Source organism: Clarias gariepinus, chromosome 12, assembly GCF_024256425.1.
Source record: "Clarias gariepinus isolate MV-2021 ecotype Netherlands chromosome 12, CGAR_prim_01v2, whole genome shotgun sequence".
Taxonomy (NCBI): Eukaryota; Metazoa; Chordata; class Actinopteri; order Siluriformes; family Clariidae; genus Clarias; species Clarias gariepinus.
This window is the reverse complement of record NC_071111.1, coordinates 21,745,336-21,768,539: the sequence shown is the minus strand read 5'-3', so window position 1 is coordinate 21,768,539 and position 23,204 is coordinate 21,745,336. Positions and strand designations below refer to the sequence as shown.

The following is a 23,204-nucleotide window of genomic DNA, read 5'->3' as shown; positions in this document are numbered from 1 at the left end:
TAATAATCTTTAGCCAGGATTAAATTCTATATTCACATCTGGATAGCAATTAACATAGCATGAGTTGCATTAAGTTGTTTTCCATATTAACTTCAATGCTTGTCTCATACATACAAACACACACACAATTACACAAAACATACAGTACTGGACAAAAGTCTTGGGCACCTTTGTTTTTTTGTAGAAACTTTGTTATACATGTTTATTTGATGACTTTACAAAAAAAAAAAAACAGATTTTCAAGTATTAGCATCCCAGCAAAATAAATAAATAAATAAATAAATAAAATAAAAAATCTGTGGGTCGGAAAAGAAAGCAGCATATTATGTAAAAGACCAGTTTTCTGACCCAATAAAGAAGGTAATTTTCTTACAAAATGTCACAAATTTTACCTACTGTATATTGCAGCAAAAGGGCCATAACACTGATTTTTGACATTGTTCTTCTTTAATTACTATTATTATTAATTAGTGTGAGTTTGTTTACAAGGCAAGGCCTCCGAAAAAAGGTTAAACTCCTACTGTCTAGAATATTTAAATGACAATGCCTCATAAAACAATGTTTAAGATTAAAATCAACCAAGTTTGGACAGAATTTAACATTTTAAACATTTCAGCTACTGCTGTTGGCTATAGCACACAACTAACCTGTGTGACTAGATATGATGGATCACATTTACATTATATTACATTTATTGTGCCTATAATTTTGTCTTAGCTATTAATAGTATTGTTTTACTATATTATAGTGAGAATGTTTTTAAAACAATTTTCTCCAGTTATTTGAGTGTAAAATTTGTAATTCTTGTATCTAATATTTATTCTAATCTAGCCGTAAATCAATATGTGTGCATGATAGTTTTATATAAACATTTCTGTTCATCTTTTTGAAGAAGCCCCACAGTCCCACAGGGCTCTGAAGGCATGAGCAATTGAGCTTACAGCTAGGAGCCAGAGAGTATTATCATGCCTTATCAAATCTTAAATATTCCTGTTTATAAGGATGATAAATGTCTAACCCAGTGTAGCAGACTGGTCTTTGACCTCTCATGCACATGGTCCAATTCTCCTGGCTTTATACTTGGTGACATTTTCATCCTTCTGTACTTCTATGGCCTAGTTTAAAACATGATTCAGCCCTCATTTATAATGCATTGCAAAGAGCTTTTAAGCAATACTGATGTGGAACGAGGGTCAGCCAGCTTTGGTGATGTGGGAGTTCTACCTCCTCAGAGAAATCCGCAAGCTAGACACAATTAATGCTGAAAAGCCAAAATATCAGTCTGTATTGGTTAAATAACTTAATTTTAAATTAACTCAATGAGTCAGCATGAGACTAGACTATTAATGAACTCTTACAATTGTTAGATGGTGAAGATGGAGGTATTAACAATCAAATCAAGACCAATTAACTAAATGTATTGCTATATGTAATATATTGATAATATGGGAATCCCATACAATTTTATATATTATATATATAATTCCACAATATATATATATAGTATGGGATTCCTATAAAATGTGACTTAATATTTGCATGTTATATCCCGCAAGACATGACATACGATATAACTTAATCATGTAAGAAGATATGTATTTTGTACAGGAAACTTAACCTAAGGAGAACGTGCTACAGACATTGCAGCAATGACATGATACCTATTTACTTCTTTTGTCTACATGAAAACCATGTAACCTTATATTTTATGTATGGAAAAAAAGTGCTTCTTAAATATACATAACATTACACTTTCCCCACCCAGTCCTGGACACAGACAGCTTTCTGACCACATCTGTGTTCAGTTAAAGTAAACAACAGATCACTGATTTCAGGTGGACTAGAATTAAATTTTTTTTTTTTTTTTTGGAATACACTCAAATTTTAAAACAGGTTTCACACTTGACCACACATACCGATCTCTCTGAACAAACCGCCTCAGGTTTGGAAAAAAACTGTCCTGAAAAGCAGGTCTCAGCAGTAATGCTCCATTACTGAGAGGGTTATTTCAAATCAGATAAATCCTATGTTATCTAATACAAGGATTTACACACTAATGTCCATCTTTGGAGACTCTCTCAGTCTCGCCTAGCTGATTTAATCTCAGCAGACCAGAGGTGATGTATTTTCAGCACTGGTTCTTAATATTGTTCTCACAGTATTTGTAGAAATATACTGTATACATTATACCTGTACATTTTATATATATTATATAGATTTCTACCATAGTCTAATACATGTAGTTTGGACCGAGTTTCAAGTCATAACAATTGTACCATGTGCAATCATCATCAACAAGAATATTTAAGACTCAATGTTGCATGGTAATATTCTCTTGATCTTTACTGTATAAGTCTGTAATATTAGCCTCATATTACTGGCTCCACATTTCTTCTTAAAGAGCCTGACAAATGTAGCTCAGAAGTGTATCTATCTCTTTCCACACTGTGAGCACTTTTTTCCCCCTCTCTCTTCAAAGGCCAAAACACATCATTACATCTCACGCTAGATTCCACCCGCCTGCCTCAGATCACTTTTCAGACCCTTTCGGAATGAGGAGCAAGTGGTTTATTGCCATTTTTGGAAGTAAATTACGTTCTGTGGACAGTTTTTTAGTTTTCCTCTAGCATTAGAATGCAAAGCATTTCGCTGCAGAATGACTATAGAATAAATCAGTGGCCATGTGACAGGATTTCAGGTTACAAAGTTTCTATTATATGGTTTATTGTTTATGAACTCCCATGTTCAATAGTAATTATAGCTGGATTTTAAAACATCAATAAAATTACCTGATTGCAGGCTAAATGCAAATATGCACTGTGATTAAAACATTTAAAATTTACCTTCAGAATAATCTATATTTTACATCATTAATGTTCTTTGTGAAATCAGACATATGAAACATATGGCACAGAATAATAGACGTTTCGTTCACAGACTGAGTCCCAGATGGTAACACCTTTTATCTTCCAACAACAGACAAGAATGCCTTGGCAAATTCTCCAGGCATAGGTGTCACTGCTGTTCTGAGAATGATACAGAACTTAAATAACATTTGGTTAGTGGGTCGTGTGGTGGTCTTTTTTTTCACTGATCGACATGTAGGAGGTCGGCTGACAAACAGCAACATATGGCTTACTGGCAGTACTAGAATAAAATGTGTTTAGGTTCCCCAATGTACAGAGGTTCGATTCCCTTGTCTGTGTGCTTGGAGTTTGCATGTTCTCCCTGTGCTTGTGTTTCTTTCCGGTACTCCAGTTTCCTCCCACAGTCCAAAGACATGGAGGTTAGGCTAATTGCCGTTCCCAAATTGCCCATAGTGTGTAAATGAGTGTGTGTATGTGTGTGTGCCCTGCAACGGAATGGCACCCTAAGTCTCCTGGGATATGCTCAAGGCCTTCCGCGGCTCTGTATAAGGATAAGCGTTATAAACGATGAGTGAATAAGTGGTTTACATGGACCTTAATATTTCACAAATAATGTGAATAATATACCAATTAGAATACAAATGCATCATGTAAACACTACAAACTGAACAGATTGGAACTTTTGGTAATCCGTTTAATGAAAAAATAATAGCCATGTAAACGCTTGATTAAATAATAAAATATTATTTCTGACATGTACAGTCTGATTGCAATTGACATAAAAGCCACTGGAGCTCTTACAGTCATCTCCTCAGGGGCCTTATACTGTACCTCTCCATTAACATGCATCATTCCATGAGCGATCATTGTGTCAATAGAAAATTTTCCATTTTGTCAGTAATAACAACTCTCCCCTAACAGTCTTTGGTTTGGATGGACTTTCATTCACCGGCTTCTGGTTTTTGGCAGAGAAAGGGGGCAATAATACGTTTAATATTCATCATGAGCTATAATGGTCCTCTTGCATGATTTTCCTGTTTATAAATTGCAGTAGCAGTAAGTTTTTTTCTAAGACTGTGGCTTAAGTTCAAAGATGAGGGAATAAAAACACCAATATCGTTTCCAGGCATTGGGTCCTCTTCTTCTACTAAATGAATTTATTTATCTCAAAGTTGGAAAAATCTTCTTCTTTTTGATTATATGCTTTACAATGAACATAACCACTTTGTACTGTACATGTCAAAAAAGTTAGATTTTGATTCAATTTATGCAGGTAAACCCATATAATGGCGGCATGGTACGGTAGCTTAGTGATTAGCTTTCCTGCCTTGGGGTCTCATGCATGGGGTCTGGGCAAAGAATGCAAATTAGTCTAATTGGCATTCCCAAATTTTCCGTAGTGTGTGAATGTTGACTGGAGGTCCTAACACAATGATAAAGTGGGAATAAATACAATGGTAATAACCATTGGCCTCCATAGTCCCTGTTGGCCAACAGAGGTTCCTAGATACAGTAGATGGATGGAAATCCACATCATATCTTGAATCAGCATCCATGTAAACAATTACACTGAAATCAGTAATCAAAATTATTTCAATTGGATTAAAGAAATATTGTTCATTTAACCACGGCTATTCAAGAAGACAGGACTGTATAGTAAAATGAGTGAGTTAATTAGAATTAGCTCAGTAATTCCATCAACTAGAACAAATTACACTGTATTGTATTGTATGGACTATCAGAACAATAAAATACAAATTTCACACAAACTGTTTTTCCACAATGTCAAACTTAAACTGTGCTGGTTTGATTTGCCCTGAACTCACTACTGTTCTGTTTTGTAACTACTTATTTTTAAAAAAGGCAAAAAGTGAACAATGCTAAAAGTGAACTCGAGCAGAAAGAAGTGGAACAAACTGAAATCTTAAGTAGCTGCCAAGGGAGTTATGCTATCTTGCTACCACCTAGCCTACGCAAACCTAATCCAATACCTTGCAGGTTTAAAAAACAATAAACTGGATACTATTAAGAAAAAAAATTATAACTTATTGTTAAAATGGATAGATCTCTATAGAAAAATTAGCATTTTAAGGATGATGTTCTTACTCTCTCATCGTCTATAATGCTTTATCCTGTATTCAAGGTTGCATTGTGGGAGCCCATCCTAGGAGACTTAGGGCATGAGGCAGGGTAAACCCTGGGCAGGGTGCCAATCTATAGGATGATGTTCTAATTCATATTATTTCATATAAACATATACTATGAACATGAACATTTGCACCACTTCCTTGGGTCGATGTGAATTCTGCAGACTCACCATGCTGTGGAGGTCTGGAAGGTCAAGGGGGTAGGACTCTCCACCTCTTCTCTTAAACTCTGTCTGGGATGATGTTGTTGGTGAGGGCCGTGACTCAGACTCGTCCCTGAGCTCGGCTCTCCCTCCTGCGCTACGGCGACACTGTGCCACTGGTTCCTGGCATGTTTCAGCCATCGACCGCCCAATCCCCACTTCTCCAGATAGACACGACACACCTCATAGTTCATGGCTGAATAGTATAAGAAGTCCAAAGCCAGCAGAACCATGACGAAGAAACCGTAAACCCACACGCCGATCAGAGCGGTGTAATTACTGCAACAATGAGTAGAGAACAGGACAAGTAGAAAGCAGGAGCATTATTATTTAGGTAAATTAATGCATTTTTTATTTACATATATACAGTAGGATGAAATGCTTTTCTCTAAAAACAAGTAAGCTTAGAGTCAGAGGAGCAAAGAGGTTTGGCAAAGACTCAAAAAGATAAGCATAACTCGAATATCCTTTTTCTCAGTTACAGTACTTTGCATTTCTTGAATCGTCCTTAACATCTGTAAAAAAAACTGTAAGTGCATTTATACATTCATACAGTACAAACAACCCGACACAATGGATTACCTGCAAAAGCCTGTGCCGTGCTCAAAATAGTAAGTCTATCTCTCAAACATACATATTTATGTCAATGAACATGTCAGTGGTCAGAGTGAATCAAAAAGGTAGTCAAGATGCTTAGCCATCTTGTCAGTATAACAGTGTACATACTCTTTATGTATTTTCTGATCAAAAAAGCTTTGATGGCAATAATTAAAAACACACTACAACAAACTACTTCTATTACTACTACTATCACTTACTCATTATCTATAGAGGATGTTATCCTGTGTACAGCTGGAGCCTATTCCAGGAGACCCACAAGACGGGGTACACCCTTGATTGTGTGCCAACGCATCACAGGGCACACACCTTAGGGCATGAGGCGGGGTACACCCTGGACAGGGTACCAATCCATCACAGGGCATACACTCATTCACAAACTATGGGCAATTTTAGAAGGCCAATTAGCTTAACCTGCATGTCTTTGGGCTGTGGGAGGAAACCAGAGTACCCGGAGCCCAAGCATAAGGAGAACATGCAAACTTTATGCACACAGAGACGGGAATCGAGAGTGGCTGAACACTACACAACCATACGTGCTGCCCTACTACTACTACTACTACTAATAATAATAATATGAGGTAGATATTTATTTATAACATTTATTTGAAAGAAGATAATAAACAGAACGATAAATGATGTTTCAAATAGCTTTCAGGGAATATAATGAATTATTTCAGAATGGGCAGTGAATCCCTAAAGAGAACAGGAGAGAGTTTAATTCATCTAGGCAGAAAACAGACCTGTACTTGCAAAAATGAAAAACAACAATCTAATTTATTTCCAAAGTGATGTAATTAAAATAGAGGTCATATCCTTTAGCATCAAAGAAAGCTCCACAGAGTAATACACTTGGCTTGGGTACACACACACACTGTTCAGTGACTGTGGAGGCCCTGGAGGCTTGAAGCCTGAAGTGTGAAATGACATTTCTACACCTGTTTAATGCCATGACAGAATTACATGTTTGCTTAATGAACAGGTCTTTTATCTCATTTTCAGGAAGGAGTACATGTGATTGCTCATGGCTCAAACAGATGTTGACGAATACAGTCATGTCATAAAATAATGCGTACATACAGAACATGATTATTCTATTAAAATTGTGCTAATACTCTCTACAGTATGCAAATCATTGAATCATCTTGTAGAATGACAGCTCATTTATTCCATTTTTATTAGTCTTTCACTGGTGAAATAATATTAATTTCACTGTTACAATGAGCCTATATTTATTCAGTGTAGAATTTGCAGAAATTGGAGCTCCCCCCGCCAAATTTCACATTTTTTTCATATTTATTTATTTTAAAGAAGAACGACTGCTACCAAAAACATAAAAAGGTACTTTTACTAAATATTGGATGAATCTGAAAGAAAAAAAAAATATGGTACGGACAATTTATGTATAATGCTCAGTTTATTCAGTTTATAGCATTTAGCAGACACCCTTATCCAGAGCAACTTACACTTTATTCCTTTTTTTATTTCTTTTTTTTTACATAAGCAATTGAGGGTTAACGCTTTACAACTTACACTTTATCACATGTTTTTTGTTCTTTTTTTACATGAGTAATTGAGGGTTAAGGGCCTTGCTCAAGGGCCCAACAGTGGCAACTTGGGTGTGCTGGGGTTTGAACCTGGGATCTTACGTTTAGTAGTCCAGTGTCTTAACCGATGAGTCATTATGACGAATAACGAAGTTTGGTCCCCCTTCCATTTGTGAAGATTGAACATAATTGCCATTTTAGGTCTCAATCTTGTAAAAATGTAAACAGTGCAAGACTTTTGTATCATGCACACCAATGATTTAGGACATTGTGTATGATAGCCATACACAATGGTACTATCCACTATAACCCCCCCATTAAATTCCCAAAAGTGTTTGACTGATGGTACTTCGAGTCAATAACCTTGTGAACCAGGGTAGGGATAATTTTATTGATGGAGACTTAAAAGCACTTATGTAAGTCACTCTGGATAAGGTCGTCTGCCAAATGCTGCAAATGTAAATAAAAATGTACTGTTAAATTTTAAAATAGATTACTCTGAGTGGAACTTCCATCATGAATGAAAAAAAAAATGTCTTTTGTCTTTGGAGAGAATAAACAATTTGTTAATTGCACTTCACAAAGCAAGTATAAGAGCACGCCACTTGGAAAGGCATGAGCAGAGTTAATATTAGGCTGGCACATTCTGAAATAGTCACAGTAAAAAAAATAGTCAGTAAATGTGATGAAAACTAGTTTTATGTGAAAACAAATCATGCTTTGCATACATATAAATGTCCAGTTTTCAGACAGCTGGCGGAATAAACGAGTTACAATAGCATCCAGGAGAGAAACATCTATCGATCTCTACTCAAGCTTTATTGCTATGCAGGCCTGCAGGCAAACATTTAGTTATTTTTTTTTTTACTTGTGAAATGGGAAAATATTCTCTATTAGCATATTATGCATATTATAATACAGCAAAACGGGTCACAAACTAGACAGAGCTGCAGGTTCTTACACACATAATATCACTGGAAAAATTGCTTCATCAGTGTGTTCAGATATGATATGTGAACAATAATTTAAATAGAATGCATAAAAAAGTAGGCAATTCATTATATAATAAGGCTAATATTATGTGAGATGTTATGAACAATTAAACTTGATCATGCCCATTCGCTCATTTCTTGAAAAAATAGCTTCTTCTTTATTCTGAAGCAAGTTAAACAATAAAAAAATGATAAAAACACTCTTCTTCCAAATACAAGCTTTCACAAACTAATATCCCTTTAAAAATTTTTTTAACATAGTATACTGTAGGTACCTGTACCATGGTGTGCAGTACCGTGATGTTTTTGACAGTAACGTGGTTCATATTTGTTAAAAATAGTACATACTGTAGTACTTCATTTTGGTTTATGGTTTTACCATAGTGCTGTAGTATGGAACACGTGCCAGGATATTGTCAAAAAATATGTTATACGTATTTATGTACCATAATGATAATATTTATATAGTATAGCACCACTGTACCATGGTATTTTTTTTTTTATTTCTTAAAACTTGGTGTTAATAGATGCAAAGTAACCTGTGAGGTACCATTTTACCTGTTTTGGTACTATGCACAATATTCTGGTAAATACCAAGGTGCTCATTGGATGACTACAATATTAGATACCTGCTGAACTTTGGTAGCCTCTGTGATACCCAATAAATACACCATCGTATTCAACAAAATACAGTTGTACTTACTACAGTACTAAGACATTACCCACTGGAGTGCCATCGTACCTACCCTACCATTACAATTGTAATGTTTGAAGTTCCACAGTAATAGTACGGTACATTATGGTATGTACTATAGGTCAAAATAGCACACTATAGTACATACTGTACACTACTACTCAAAAATTTGGGATGACTTGCAAATTTCCTTGTATTCCAAAGATAAAGACATTTTCTTCCATTTCACAAACAATTAAAGTTGGCAGGAATTCTGACTGTAATGAAGGGGCCAGAACAGTCCCCGGATCTGAACCCTATTGAGCTGTTTTGGGAACAGCTTGATTGTATGATACAGAGGAAGACTTTATCAAGCCAATCCATCTTGTTGGAGACGCTCCAGACAAGCATGGGGTAAAACCTCATCAGATTATCTTGTAACAGCTAGAATGCCTATGGCCTGCCAGGCTGTAATTGGTGCAGAGGATGTTTTTTTGATGAAGGCAAAGTTTAAGGAACACATCCAAAATTTCCTTCAAATCAATATTTCTAACTCTGACTATTTCTGTCTTGTTCTTCTTCTTTGTCTTTCGGCTGTTCCCTTTCAGGGGTCGCCACAGCCAATCATCTGCCTCCATCTAACCCTATCCTCTGCTTCCTCTTCTCCCACACCAACTAACTTCATGTCCTCTCTCACTAAATCCATAAAGCTCCTCTTTGGTCTTCCTTTGGTTATATTTTCTATTCAGACTAATTTCATGTGTGTTTCCTTGGAAAACAATAACATTTCTAAGTGATCCTAAAAGTTATCCCAAACTACAGAGTAGTACATAGTAAAACATCTAAAGGGATGCTAGCATACCATAATATCATACAAGCTAGTGATAATATTGTACCGACATCATGTTAATAAAAGCATCTCTCTCTCTCTCTCTCTCTCTCCCTCACTTTTGCTTTAAACTGATTTAATACAAAATGTTATTTTTTGTCTAAATTGATCATGATTAAAAAACAATCAACGCTGTGATTCAGAAGTTTCAAAGTTGCACAAATCTACATGATTTAATGGAGAACCAGCATTCTAAACCTACAGAAAGCACTTTAGTAAGATTATTTTTCCAGAATCTTAGTTTTAATGTTAAATTAGGATAATTAAAAAATGTATAACAATTAAGTTAACTTGAACTAAAAAACTTTTAAAAACGTTTTAGAGCAAATTTCAGGTATTTTTGTTTATTTTCAAACATTCAACCAGTGTTTAAGTCAGGTGTATAAACAATACATCATTTTAAGGCATCATTGTATTGTATAGAATCACAAATTTTGTATCATTATAGCACTACATGAAAAATAAGTTTAGGTAAGATAATGTTGTTAAGTATAACTTAGTTTCTTGTTTTTGCTGCATCATACAGTATGTTGCATCAGTTTAAAATCAAATTAAAAGAATAACTGCATAAGCTACTGGTACAATAATCCTTCTTCTTTTGTTTTTTTTAACTCACTTGTGAGCAAAACCGTCAGAGGGGGTTGTGAGGTTAAGCTGCATGATGCCCTGGAACTCCGTCTCGTTGCAGCAGTACTTAAAGGCTGTGTTGTTGTGGTGACAGCAGAACATGTAGGTCTTGTTGTCAGAGAGGCGAGGGCAGTGGAAGCCGAAGTGATACCGCCCTTTGTGGTCCGAGTAGGGTTCGCAAACTCTGAAGTGTGCTGAAAGAGCTGTTTAAAGAGAGAGAGAGAGAGAGAGAGAGAGAGAGAAAGAATATAAAGAGAGTTAAATTAAAGATGTTCAACATACATACTTCATTTGATCATATGGAGTCTTTCAAAATAATGTGTAACAGACAAGCATTTTTTTTAAGATTTCACATTTGAACATATGTGAATGAAATCTGAATATAATAAATAAAAGATCACAGCTCATGCATTTGAGCCCTTTGGTAGATCATAAAATGCATAACATGCATTATGTAATGGCCTAGACGAATCAGTCTGCTGGGTTCAGACTATATTAAAATAAATGTGCAACATGTGATGAGTATGGTTTACTTCCAAAATAAATGGTAAGTCTGATTGTCTTGTATACACAGAGCACATGTTTTTCAGATGTCTTTTACAAAATAATGGAAGGAAAACATACAACTCAGTGTTAAATACAAGCCTGTGTCTTATATATGGGAATCCTTCTTTCTTTTTCTTCGGTCTTTCTTTGGAATATCATATTAAATCAGTTTAATATGAACAGGATGCAATATGCATGTGCAATTATCCAAAGGGAACTATTATACTTCTTATTTCATATGAATGATCAAATATGTGTAAATAATGAACTCGCACCCCACTAACCCCACTGACCTGAAATATCCTGATGGTCTGTCAAAAGTTGTAATATCTGACAAATGGCACAGACCAGCACCTTGTCCATTCCTAATTCTGGCCTTCATATATAAAATATATGTTCACTATTGAGTCTGACTGCAACCTCAGCTGCTTGCCTCCAAGATCATATCTGGTTTTTAACAGAAGGATTGCAGACATGACATCATTTGCATATAGATTAGAGCTATAAAAGAATGATGGACAGATAATTTGAATGGACTGAAGAACTCACGCAGGCCTACTCCCAGTAGAGAGATCTTTTTTTTTATCGTCATGTGTTTTATGTTTTAAGCTGCAAATAAGGAAGTTTAGATTATAGTTGTGTATTTATTATAGTACCAAAGCTTTCGTTAGGTAAGTAATAAAACACTTCAGGTGATTGTGATTGTGTGAGGCAAGACCGTATATCTTTTTATCTCTTACATTTACTGTTGAGTTTAAAGAAAACACAACAGCCTGCAGCGACCCCGTATACAGATTAAAGTGGTATAGATGATGAGTGAGAGTGAGTGAATGAGTGTTATCATGGAACGATTTAGTGGGCATAATTTATAGGATTTCTATCAAGCTAAACTAAGCTCAACACACTAACAATACTACATATACTTATATTTACTAAACTTAAATTTGTAATTTAGCAAAAAATCATAAAGAGGCACTCCAAAGAAAAGGAGAGGAAATGAAAATTAGAGGGAAGGGCCAGAAAAAGAAATGTCAGCAATAATTGGTAATTTAATTCATAGTTTAATTGATAGTTTTTTTTTACAATTACCATGTTTAAATGTTTTAATGGTAAAATTCAATATTCCAGTGTATTCTTTATATAGCTTGTCGAGGACGGGTTCAACCATGTCACATCCATAACTCCAGTTTATCTAAAATTATTTATGTAAAAAATGACAAATATTTTCAAATCTACATTTTTATATTAAGTCACCTCTCTTTCATGGTACAAGTTAATGCTTTCTGCAACTGTCTTTAGAATACACAGTGTTTGTAGAGAACCTGTACTCTCTCATAAATGTTTGTCTGTTTAATGACATAATCCATAATGCTGATAAAATGCTGCCTATTTTCAGGATGTTATTGATCATTTGAATTTTGTCGATTTAAAATTCATTTACTGACAATAGGCTCGTCTATGATCTGAGACTTTTTTCTTATCAATATGATTCAAAATGTCACATCCATAGTGCCAGAATCACTCTAAATATATGTTTCCTTTTAGAAATTTTACAGCACCAATTTTTTTTTTTTAAAGTAAGCCTTTCATAAGTTAAGTAATGTGTAATTTATTTTGCAGCTGGCACTTAAAGCTGCTGTTATATAAAATTACACAACAGTTAGTTCCGGCTAAATAATCTGAGGCAGTCCATGAGTGGTGATAATGGACAGTAACAGCACTGGCAGGTTTAACTATATTTAACCACAGGTGTTCTAACAATTGTTAATTACACTAACTATTGGTCGTAGAATGGTTAAAAGTAGGAGAGCAGCTGCCTGCCAAAACCTGCAGTGAAAATTAATCATGGAAGCATTTTCAGCAAGTAAACAGATTTGACAACTTAATGTCATCTTAATCAACACCCGCCATAACCTGGGACATTACCCACGGCAGGGGAAATGGACTTATTTGCACACATTGCACATATTTATACACACATCATGGAAATTAATAATGTTAACCAATTTTAAATATTAAATTCAACCAGCAGAAAAGTAAATACAGTAATATAAAATTCTATTCCTTTGTTAAACAGCTATGATGTCCATTACATCACTGCATGACCTAAATACAAAAAAAATACACAAAGAATTCTAATACACAAAGATATTAAAACAGGTTATTCATAAACACATACTTAGGGAATGATGACAAATCAGAGAAATATCCAAAAAATAATATTATGTGAAAGTGCAATAAAGAAATGATCATGATAATTACAAAACAAAATAACTAATTGAATGTCCTCATTTGACCCCTTGTTAATGTCCATTAAAGCCTAGTACCTGTGTGCCCGGGCATATCGAGGGGCTGTTTATGATCGTAATATATTAGCGCTAATAGACAAGAGAGCCAAAGAGCCCTCCAGAAGCACCTCTGACCCCATAAAGAGCCTTCAATAGCAGGGGAAGTTATTTGGCACCACCTCTACGGAGTATCCATCAACCAAACAGGCAAGAAGTCAAGCCTTAATACAAGGTTCTCATATTTAGGAGGAAGAAAAGAACAGAAGGAGAAAGCCAGGCATATGAAATGAAAACCACCTGTTGAGCCTTGTTTTTCTTCTACTATTTCAGCGAAAAACCAATCAATGTGTTTTGATTTTTTGTTTGCTGCATTATTAACATAGAGCAGTGTTTTGGTGCTAACAGCACGACCAGCGCTTGTTTTCTCTTCTTACACAATGGAGCCAATGCTAAATAAGTGTTCCTCCAGTGGGTGCCTGGGTACAGAGACACCTGCCTGACAGCCAGCTCAAATACCTGTCTCTATTTCTCTCCATGGTAACCGCTCTGATGTGTGTTTCATTCAAAGAATTGGCTAGCGGTGCAGTTAGACACATGCTGAAGTGATTTAGGAGGTAACAACCCCCCCAGCACCCCACCCCACCCCAACCTCCTTCAACCGCCTACACCCTCCTGTACCTTCCCCCATCTATTTAAAACTGGATTTGGCACATCCACCAGAGCACGTCCTGCTTCTTCAGTGCACTTCCTCTCACGAAAAAATTTGTAGGAATTGTCACGAGCAGCAGCGATTTCTTTGAACTTGCTACAGAGAAAGAAATCAGACACTCTGTAACCTCATCTCTACCCTATAAACTCTTCTTAAAGGCTGTTAAATTCATCATAATTTGTGATATGAGATCATATTGCTGTTGTGGACCGCCTTCGCCCTTATTACCGTCATCATGCTTAGACTGGAATGCAAAAAGAGCAACCTGTCCATGGATGTAAAACTGCTATGGCACTGTGAAGTATTTTAATATCCATTATCCAAGCAATAAAGCCAAGGATCACTATATTTACTTACCAGGTATATGGTATTTGTTATTTTATTCTTTTTTTTGCCAGTATGTATAATCTGTCAGATGTTTTTATATAAGTAAATTAAGATCTATTCAGATCAGGAAGAGACTCATTTGGTTGCGCCTAGTGCTTCATTAAACCTAGGTGTAAAGGTTCTGGTTGGCTCAAGGGATTTATAGAGGTTAAAATCTTTTTATGAGAGTTTTGGCCAACACGGCGACTCAGCATGTGTTTCCTGGCAAGACACTTTGGGCGTGTGAATCAACCTGGTTATGATTTTATAATAATGGCAGATTGTGTTCTTTTTTTTTTGCTCATAATAACTGGCTGACTGACTGTGAGAGAGATTTCCTTTTAAAAGATATTAAATAATCACAGATGTTTGAAAGTACTCCCTGTCCTCAAACGACTTGGTATAATTGTGTCCATCTATGTTTCAATTACCATGTCTGCCTCGGGAAAAAATATAAGAGGATATGCGATATCGCAGGCAACGAAGAATAATTGTCTTGGAAATGGTTTATTTCACTGATAAAGTTATACGGCAGATTGTGGTAAATTACAGGATGAATGGAGTTTTCACATTTCTCGCATGCAGTTGGGTAACAAGTTTCGGAAATGGCTTATTTCACTGATAAAGTTATAGGGCTGATTGTGATAATGTACAGGATAAATGGGATTCTCATATTTCTGCCATGTAGTTAGGTAACAGTGTTACTTTAACGTCCTTTTTGAAATTGTACTTGCTATAGCGTTGGGTTAATCCCACTCAGCATTGGTGGATGCAGAGCATATCTGAGATACGGAAAACTCGCAGAACTAAATAGTAATCCACCGGAGGGCACCACGAACATACACAAGATAGGAGATTTTAGCCTAGCCAATCCATGTACAAGCACGCGAACTTGAAGCTAACCGAGTGGTAATTTGAACTATGGTGATCTCTTTTCCCAATCATTTCGGCCATGCCGCATATCTCTAAGGTCGTTGAGAAAGAGCCAACCAAAGTTTTATAAAGCACCATTGTGATAATCTGTCCTTTGATCTAACATGATCAAGCATGCCCTTGTTGTTTTTTTCATGTTTTATATCAAGTCAAGGTGAGTTTGTTAGAGCCTGTACACGTAGTTCGAACCTTTGACTCAATTAATTCAGGCAAATACTCCTAACACAATGAGATTATAACACAATGCAACCATACGTTGTCTCCAAAAGTTGTTAATACTTGACCATTAGATTTATTCATGCTTGTTGAACATCTCATTCCATTTGCTTTAATAATAAACTTTTCTGAACAAGGCTTTCCACTAGATTTTGAAGTGTGGCTACAGGGATTCATAATCATTCAGCTACAAGAGCATTAGTGAGATCAGGAACTGATGTTGGGTGAGAATGATCCAGTTTCCAGGTATTCAGTAGGGTTGGGGTCAGGGTGTTGTGGACCTCTAAGTTTTAGTAAAGTAAAATGCAAAGCTACAGCATACAAAAAGGTTTTATACAGTTATGTGGTTCAAACAGTTTGCTGGCTGGGATGGTCAGATGTGCACAAACTTTTAGCCATATACTGTAGTATATCCATATATTATGTATAATAAATATAGGAGCAAGCACTATAAGTATGGTTTGTGGATTCCGACTCTGAGACAAGTTGGCCTCAATACCTGGTCTCAACTAGACATGTGTGTGGGTCTGTTTAGAATTCACTTTCAGAGTTATTATTTTTGCTTGTACCTGCCAGTGATATCTTTAATGAATGTGGTTGGTTCTTTTTCCACAAAATATAAACAACCAATTAACTTGATTTTCATTCTGTGTCCTGCTGAAATCCTTTTGGCATGCTCAAAAAAAAATCCAAATAATGTATGTGTATTTGGTTACATAAATGTTGTGCAGATGACAGCTGTTACTAACTAGGATGCAAATTAGTTAACGATAATATTTACGAGGGCCATTCGAGTCAAACCGGGACTCTTAAGATAATTTCTCATAAATCAAGGCCGATAAATAAAACTGATTGACACTTAAAGAAGACTTTAAAAAGCTCGTCTTTGGCTCAGATCTTGCACTGCATGTCCGTGAATAATGATCTCGGCTGAAGTGGCTTGAGTCCAGTGAGGTCGTTCCCATGAACATTCAGGGAGTGGAAGGTCTAATCCTTGAAAATCGATAAATAACTTGTCGCCAACTTGTGAAAGGGATGCATCTGTTTGTGGGAACTGTAAACACATTCCTGGTACAGTTTTGACCTCGTCCCAAGCCATTTCCACTTGTTTGGGCCATTAAAGGAGTTCCTGGGAGGCCGAGGTTTCAGACATGAAGCAGGCAGTCTGGTTATGGTTCTGGCAATATGAGAACACTTTCTCCCTTTATGGTATCCAAGCACTAGTGAAACGCTGGGATGAGTGCATTAGTGTAGCAGGGGATTATATAAAGATATAAAGGGAGTTTTTACTCTCATATCTATGTTGTGTTATTTGGCAGAATCAAAAGTCCTGGTTTGACTTGAATACTCCTCCTAATATACTAAATACACATTTGTGCAGGTGTGTAAAAAAGATACAAATATACAACCTAATGTGGTTAAATTTGGTTGGACTGTTTCTTTTAATTGAGGACATGTACTGGAGCTTACCTGCAGTTGAGAGCAGGAGGAAGATGATGGCCAGGGTGTTGGAGGACCAGTGGCCTCGCATGGTCATCTCTCTGTCCTCATGAAGGAAAAAGGGTTGCCGGATTGAGAGAAAGGTGTGACCTAACACACACGCACCGCTTTCTTTCGTCTGCTTACACTCGTCATGCTGCAAACTGTTGAAAAAGAAACAAAGGTTTGTTTTACATGTGTACAGTCAATGATATGTGGCCTAATGTGTCTAACAATAGAGGTCAATAACATAATGAATGAAATAAAAGATCTTAGAAACACAAAAAAAAAAGCAATGTGGCAGTTTCAATATAAATAGGCATCTATACACTGTCAGCTTTATGTAAACTCTGTGTAGCCACAATTACATCTTGTTTTATACCTGCTGTTGAGAACATTCTTGTATGATCATTACCATGCTTTTTGTCTGTCTCAGTTTTAGTCCAGGAATATATTTTCTAATTTGCTTTTGGCCAACATTTAGCTCAGCTGTGCACTTGCCAAAAAAATAACGGTACTCCAACTCAGTCATCCAGGTCATTAAATTGTCTCGTGGTTGTAAGTCACAGGGACTGAATTTTGCTATGGTCTCTAAGAATTTTAACATTTTATTTGAACTATTGGGCTTCATCTGGCTCACAAAAAGTCTTCAAAATTTTGATTCCAAGTGCTCCAGGACTTACATCTACATGATATCAGGTCTACTGCACATACAGTAGAAGGTTTGGAAACTTCTTCTTGTTCAAAGGTATTTCTTTTAAAAAAAAAATTGTTTTCAACATTGTTTGTTAAGACTGAAGACAATATAATCATGACAGAACCAATATGGAATGATGTAATCGACAAAAATGAAATAACCCAGAATATATTTTATATTTTTGATTCTTCAAAGCAGTGACTTTTTGCTTTGATGACATCTTTGCACACTCTTGACATTCTGTCAGCCTCATAAGATAGTCACCTGCTATGGTTTTCCAACAATCTTTCACCAAGAGTTCCCAGAGGTGCTGATTACTTGTTGGCTGCTTTTCCTTCACTCTTTCACAAGTGGAAACCTGGTGGGATCTCATGTCACTGCAAATTGTTGTGGAAGCCATGCTGATTAAGTGTACCCCCAATTTTAATTAAATTATGAACAGTGTCAGGAGTAAAGCACAGTGGATGCTGAAATACTGTATGTCTGCCATTTACGCTCGTAGAAGTTTTAATTTGAGGTGCTATAAATTGGCAGTTTTTGAGGCTGGTAATTTTAATAAACTTATCCTCTGCAGCAGAGGTAGCTCTTGGCCTTACTTAATTGGGACAGTCCTCATGACAGCTAGTTTCATTATAGCATTTAATGGTTTTGGTGAAGTTCTTGAAATTTTTAAAATTGATTTAGCTAAATTTTTTGTAATGATGGATTGTACACATCCATATTATGGCAAAAAGACTTAGTACCTGTTTAATTAACTGAATGCTTTTTTTTTTGCCATAATATGGATTTGTACAGCCCATTATTACTTTAGGAATTGAAGCATATTTCCATATGTGTTCTTTCATAGTTTGGATGTCTTCAGTATTAATGCATGATGCAATGGTATGATATATGATATGATATGATATTGTAAAATATATATGATATGATATGATATTGTAAAATATATGATATGATATACACATTGCTATATTCTTATATTCCTATTTTCATTTGTCATGTTGCTAAGGGAAGATTTTCTCTAGTTCTAATATTTTCCTCTCCTCAAACAACCATTATTCTGTCTACCTGACCAAAATGGAGGTCTATAATTGTTTGACCTTTAGAGACAACTGACATTTGCCGTGTCTGAGCATTTTCTATTAGTAGTGGCTGTCCTGAGAACGAAATAACAAGACAAATAAAGAGTTTTTGCTCACAAAATCATCCAAGTTATCCAGGTCAAAAGAGGATCCACATCACTGTGCATTGTTTTTATCTATTATAGATCATTTTATTCAATATTGTAAATATCATAAAGCACATACTTAAATCACAAAATATTTAATATTCAATAAACAACCAGCATTTAAATGAATAATTAAATAAAATTCTTTTTCTGTAATTGTAATATTCAAACAGAAATGTACAGCAGTGAATAAATCTTAAACGTTTTTAAGACGTACAAGACAGGGATACAATGCATTTGACAAAGAGGCAAAAAGCAGCAGGTCAGACTGACATTACGCCCTTGGATGCTATAATTGTATGCATTCATGGACACTCATGCTCGGGTGGAATTGTTTTGGCCTGCTTTCCTGGCTTGCACAAAACAGATAAAGGCTTCTCTCCAACCTGTTTTTTTCTGTTACCTTACTTCAATGAACTGATTAATTTAGCTTGCTGATTAGCTTGTTAGGTCTAGCTACTACTAAATACACAGCTGATTCATCAGTAAACAATAGTACTGTAACTGTTATGGCTTGTAAGCGAATAAAATCAATTATATTGTAGACAATTCTGCTTTCACTGCTTTCACCAACACTTCTTGTTTAATTACGATGACAGATGGAGTCAACTGATGGAGTCAATGTCAATACACCTGGGATTTGCATGTTTGCCTTGTACTACCCTCTGAACTGTCTCTAATTGCTATGTGACAAGGTGGCAACAGTGGCAAGGTGTATTTTTAGTATTAGTGTTTGATTTTCCTTTAGTGTCAGACAAACAAATGGACGCAGTCTATTAGATATGTACTTTCCTTTCAAATCTTGACATCCTTCAAATCTATCCATGCTTGATAAAAGTTCTATAAATATGCTTTAATATTGCTGAGCTAATATTAATGTTTAAAATATAACTCAAAACATGTATTTCCCATATTAGCCTTATTATGAAAAAACAAGGAGTAGTCGGTTGTCAAGACCAAACATTCTTGTTTACTGAAATTTTTGCACGGCCAAAATGAAAGGAAATTATATTTAGTGAAAAGGGGAAAAACATGTTTTCTACTAGTCTTTAGCAAACTCTATATGAAACATCTCAACATACCTTTTGTACTGCACTTAACAGTGAACAATATAACAAGCACTAAATAAATTACACACATTTGTCCCCAAAAAAGACTACTCTAATAATATTTCTGCTGTTGTACTGAATATTAGCACAGCTGTGATATCTTCAGCACTCGGCCAGCACCCTTGTGCCTATGTGTCAGTATAACAACACTCTTTCTGCTGTGATATTTTATTTAGAGTTGAAGTAATTTTTGGCTAAGATCTTGCATTAATGATGGATGAAACAAACCAACCTGTAAAGTTTTTTAAATGCATACTAAAAACTTGAAGTCAAAACTCTGTGGTGTCCATTTCATGTGTGAAAATGACTGATCATGCTCCCAGATTGACTTTTTTACAATTTAACTCCTGGAATATGCCTGTTTCAGGTCATTACCTGACTTCATTTTATTAACATAACATTGCTGAACCTAGACCTGATCAACTAAATTGACCCCAGATCTTAACACTGCCTCTAGAAGCTTATACAGTGGGCATTATTCATGATAGGTGCATCCATGTGCTTCCCTTCTTACCCGGCCACACTCATCACTCTGATTGATTCTCAGAGTCAATCTAAACTCATCAAACCACATGAGCTTTTTCCATTGCTCCAAAGTCCAATCTTCATGCTCCCTAACAAACTAAAGCCTTTTTTTCTGATTAGTCACACTAACAAGTGGTTTTCTTATAGACACACAGCTGTTTAGTGGCAATTCTGTGAGTTCTCATCACATTGTGCGTGGAAATGCTTTTACTTTCATTATTAAAATAGACAGAAAAAGTGTCGGGAAAAAAAAATCACATTTCTTCTGCAAAGTTGATGGTTCAGCACCATCCAGCCAGGTCTTAATAATGTGTTGGACACTACTTAACCTGGTAAATGTCCTTATCCTTAGTCAATTGCATTGCTTAATTCAAGACAAAGATTTTACCACACTAAAACAAAGGAACATTTTTTCGAAGACCACAGGATACATCTTGTTAAACATGATTGTTTAAGAAATGAGAAGTTAATCACAACATCAGTTAGGGTTTAAAAAATTGTTGCATTGTAGCCGAAACATAAAAAAACTACAATAATTATAATGCAGTAAGCATTTGTTTATTTATATCTAATCAGTAACTTTTTTGAATGAACACCAAAATTGGGGTCAAAGTATTTTCATTTATACAAAATCAGCTTTGATTTAATTTCTGTAAAGAATGTGTTTTTTTTAATCTGACTTAAAACTAACATTTATAAAACATAAATGTACAGTATGTTCAGATAATTTGTGTCTGTGAGTAATCAGGTAAAAAGAAAAAAAACCATAAAAAACATGTATGAAACACAAGGTTTGATCCAGAACATTGGTCACCATAATACTGCTAGAAAAAAATGAAATGGAAGAAATTAGGGAAAATAAAATGGAAATATGATGTAATGTGTATTTAAAAATTGCAGTTTATTTTTATATAATAATCATAATTATTATTATTATTATTATTATTATTATTAGAAATATACTAACATTAATAGAGATCACGGAATACTGTTGGATCGCCTGTATGCCCAAGAAGTGAACTTTAGAGTTAAAAAGATTTAAAGTTGAGCTTTTAGTTAACAATAGTGAGAATCCCAGTGGTTTCTCTGAGCAGATACGCTCTGGAAAACACAGAGACTGTAATCAGAGAACAATGCTTCCAGTCACAACAACTCCTACCTACAGTATCAGCCACATTACTCCCAGACAGTGAGAAAGTGGAGACAAAGATAAAAGATGATTTTCTTTTATGATTCATTCCCAACACAAATGCTGTTACTGTTCCATTTTCATCTAATCAGTTCAAAGAAAACCTCTGAGGTGCACTAAAAACTCGTACTACATAATGTGTTATAGTGTTTTGATAGATAAAATAAATGAATAAATAAATAAATAAATAAATAAATAGTACCTGTAAGTATATCCCTGTCGAATTGAAACTTTGTGTCTGAGAGTTTTATTTAGTTAAATTATGCATGAATCTGGCAAAAAACGGTTAACATTTATTTGCAACTGTATTCATATAGTTTTAATAGTTTCTGCATCTTTACTTTTTTATTTTATGATTATCTGTTAAAAGCAGGACAAAATGTAAAATTTTCAAGCAAGGTAATGCAAAAGTTGAGAGGTGCCACATCTCCTACCAATGTCTGTTGTTAACCAAGAACATTGTGCACTCTAAAGGCATGACTGGCTTGAACTACTGTACAATTTCCAGAACCAAAGTTCCATGAAGATTTCCTTCTATTAAATTCATGCCTCTGCCCTCACCTCAACGACCTTGTTCATACTTGGCAATCAACTTCATTACTGATCTTCCTGAAACCACAATTTGGTCAATCAATTCACCTTAATCTACTGGCATGTTTAACCACAACCTGTGAGATGGCAGCGCTTTTATTCAATCATGTATTCAGATATATTGAAATCTGGGAGGATATTATGCAATTAACCTTAAGGATCTGGTCCAGCTTTGTGGATAAATTGTGAGTCTCTGTTAGTATCAGGTGAAAATGGCAAAAAAAAAAGAGGTGGTCTCTTTGCTAAAAACGCACTGTTCTGAGAATCCAAATGATTGGTGCCAGTTTCTCTCTTTGGCTGATCATGTCCAGAACTTGCTTCACCACTCTGCCATATGCTTATCCCTGTTCTAGACTAGCGTGTTCTAGACTAGCACTCCCCTCAGCTTTTGTGAAACCCATGTTCTCCAGCTTCCCCCTTTGTAGACAAATAATTCTAACACAGCTAGCAAGTAGGAAAAGAACAGACAGTTGGCTAGAACAAATAGTGCAGTAAAACAAGAGTTTGCCAACATAGAGGTGAAACACCCCTATATCAACCTGGAGATTGAGTTTGGGGCTCCACACAAGATCTACGGAATGTTCCAGGCTGTAGAATGCTCAACCACAAGTATATTGAATCTTATCATAGGATAGATCAATACTGAGAAAGGGTAGGTACATTTACAGTAAGAACCCTACTTGAATAGAAAGGATACAGTCCAAAGGAACACTTATGAGTTCTCTATGTGGTGTTCTTGATCCTGCACTGGTAGAGGTATCATGC

At 35.6% G+C, this 23,204-nt stretch overlaps 1 protein-coding gene across 3 annotated transcripts in view; it reads right to left on the bottom strand.

Annotated features, from left to right (window-relative positions):
• The window catches only part of shisal1a (shisa like 1a), a 36,610-nt gene that overhangs the window by 2,940 nt on the left and 10,466 nt on the right, over positions 1-23,204 (bottom strand). For 2 of the 3 annotated variants that reach the window (XM_053508879.1, XM_053508877.1), the window contains exons 2-4: positions 17,092-17,264; positions 10,553-10,766; positions 5,181-5,496 (exon numbers count right to left, since the gene is read on the bottom strand). In XM_053508879.1, the coding sequence (XP_053364854.1) occupies positions 5,181-5,496; positions 10,553-10,766; positions 17,092-17,158 (597 nt within the window). In that variant the 5' untranslated portion in view covers positions 17,159-17,264. Of the gene's footprint in view, positions 1-5,180; positions 5,497-10,552; positions 10,767-17,091; positions 17,265-23,204 lie in introns of those variants that run through there. The other variant, XM_053508878.1, reaches the window with a different exon arrangement.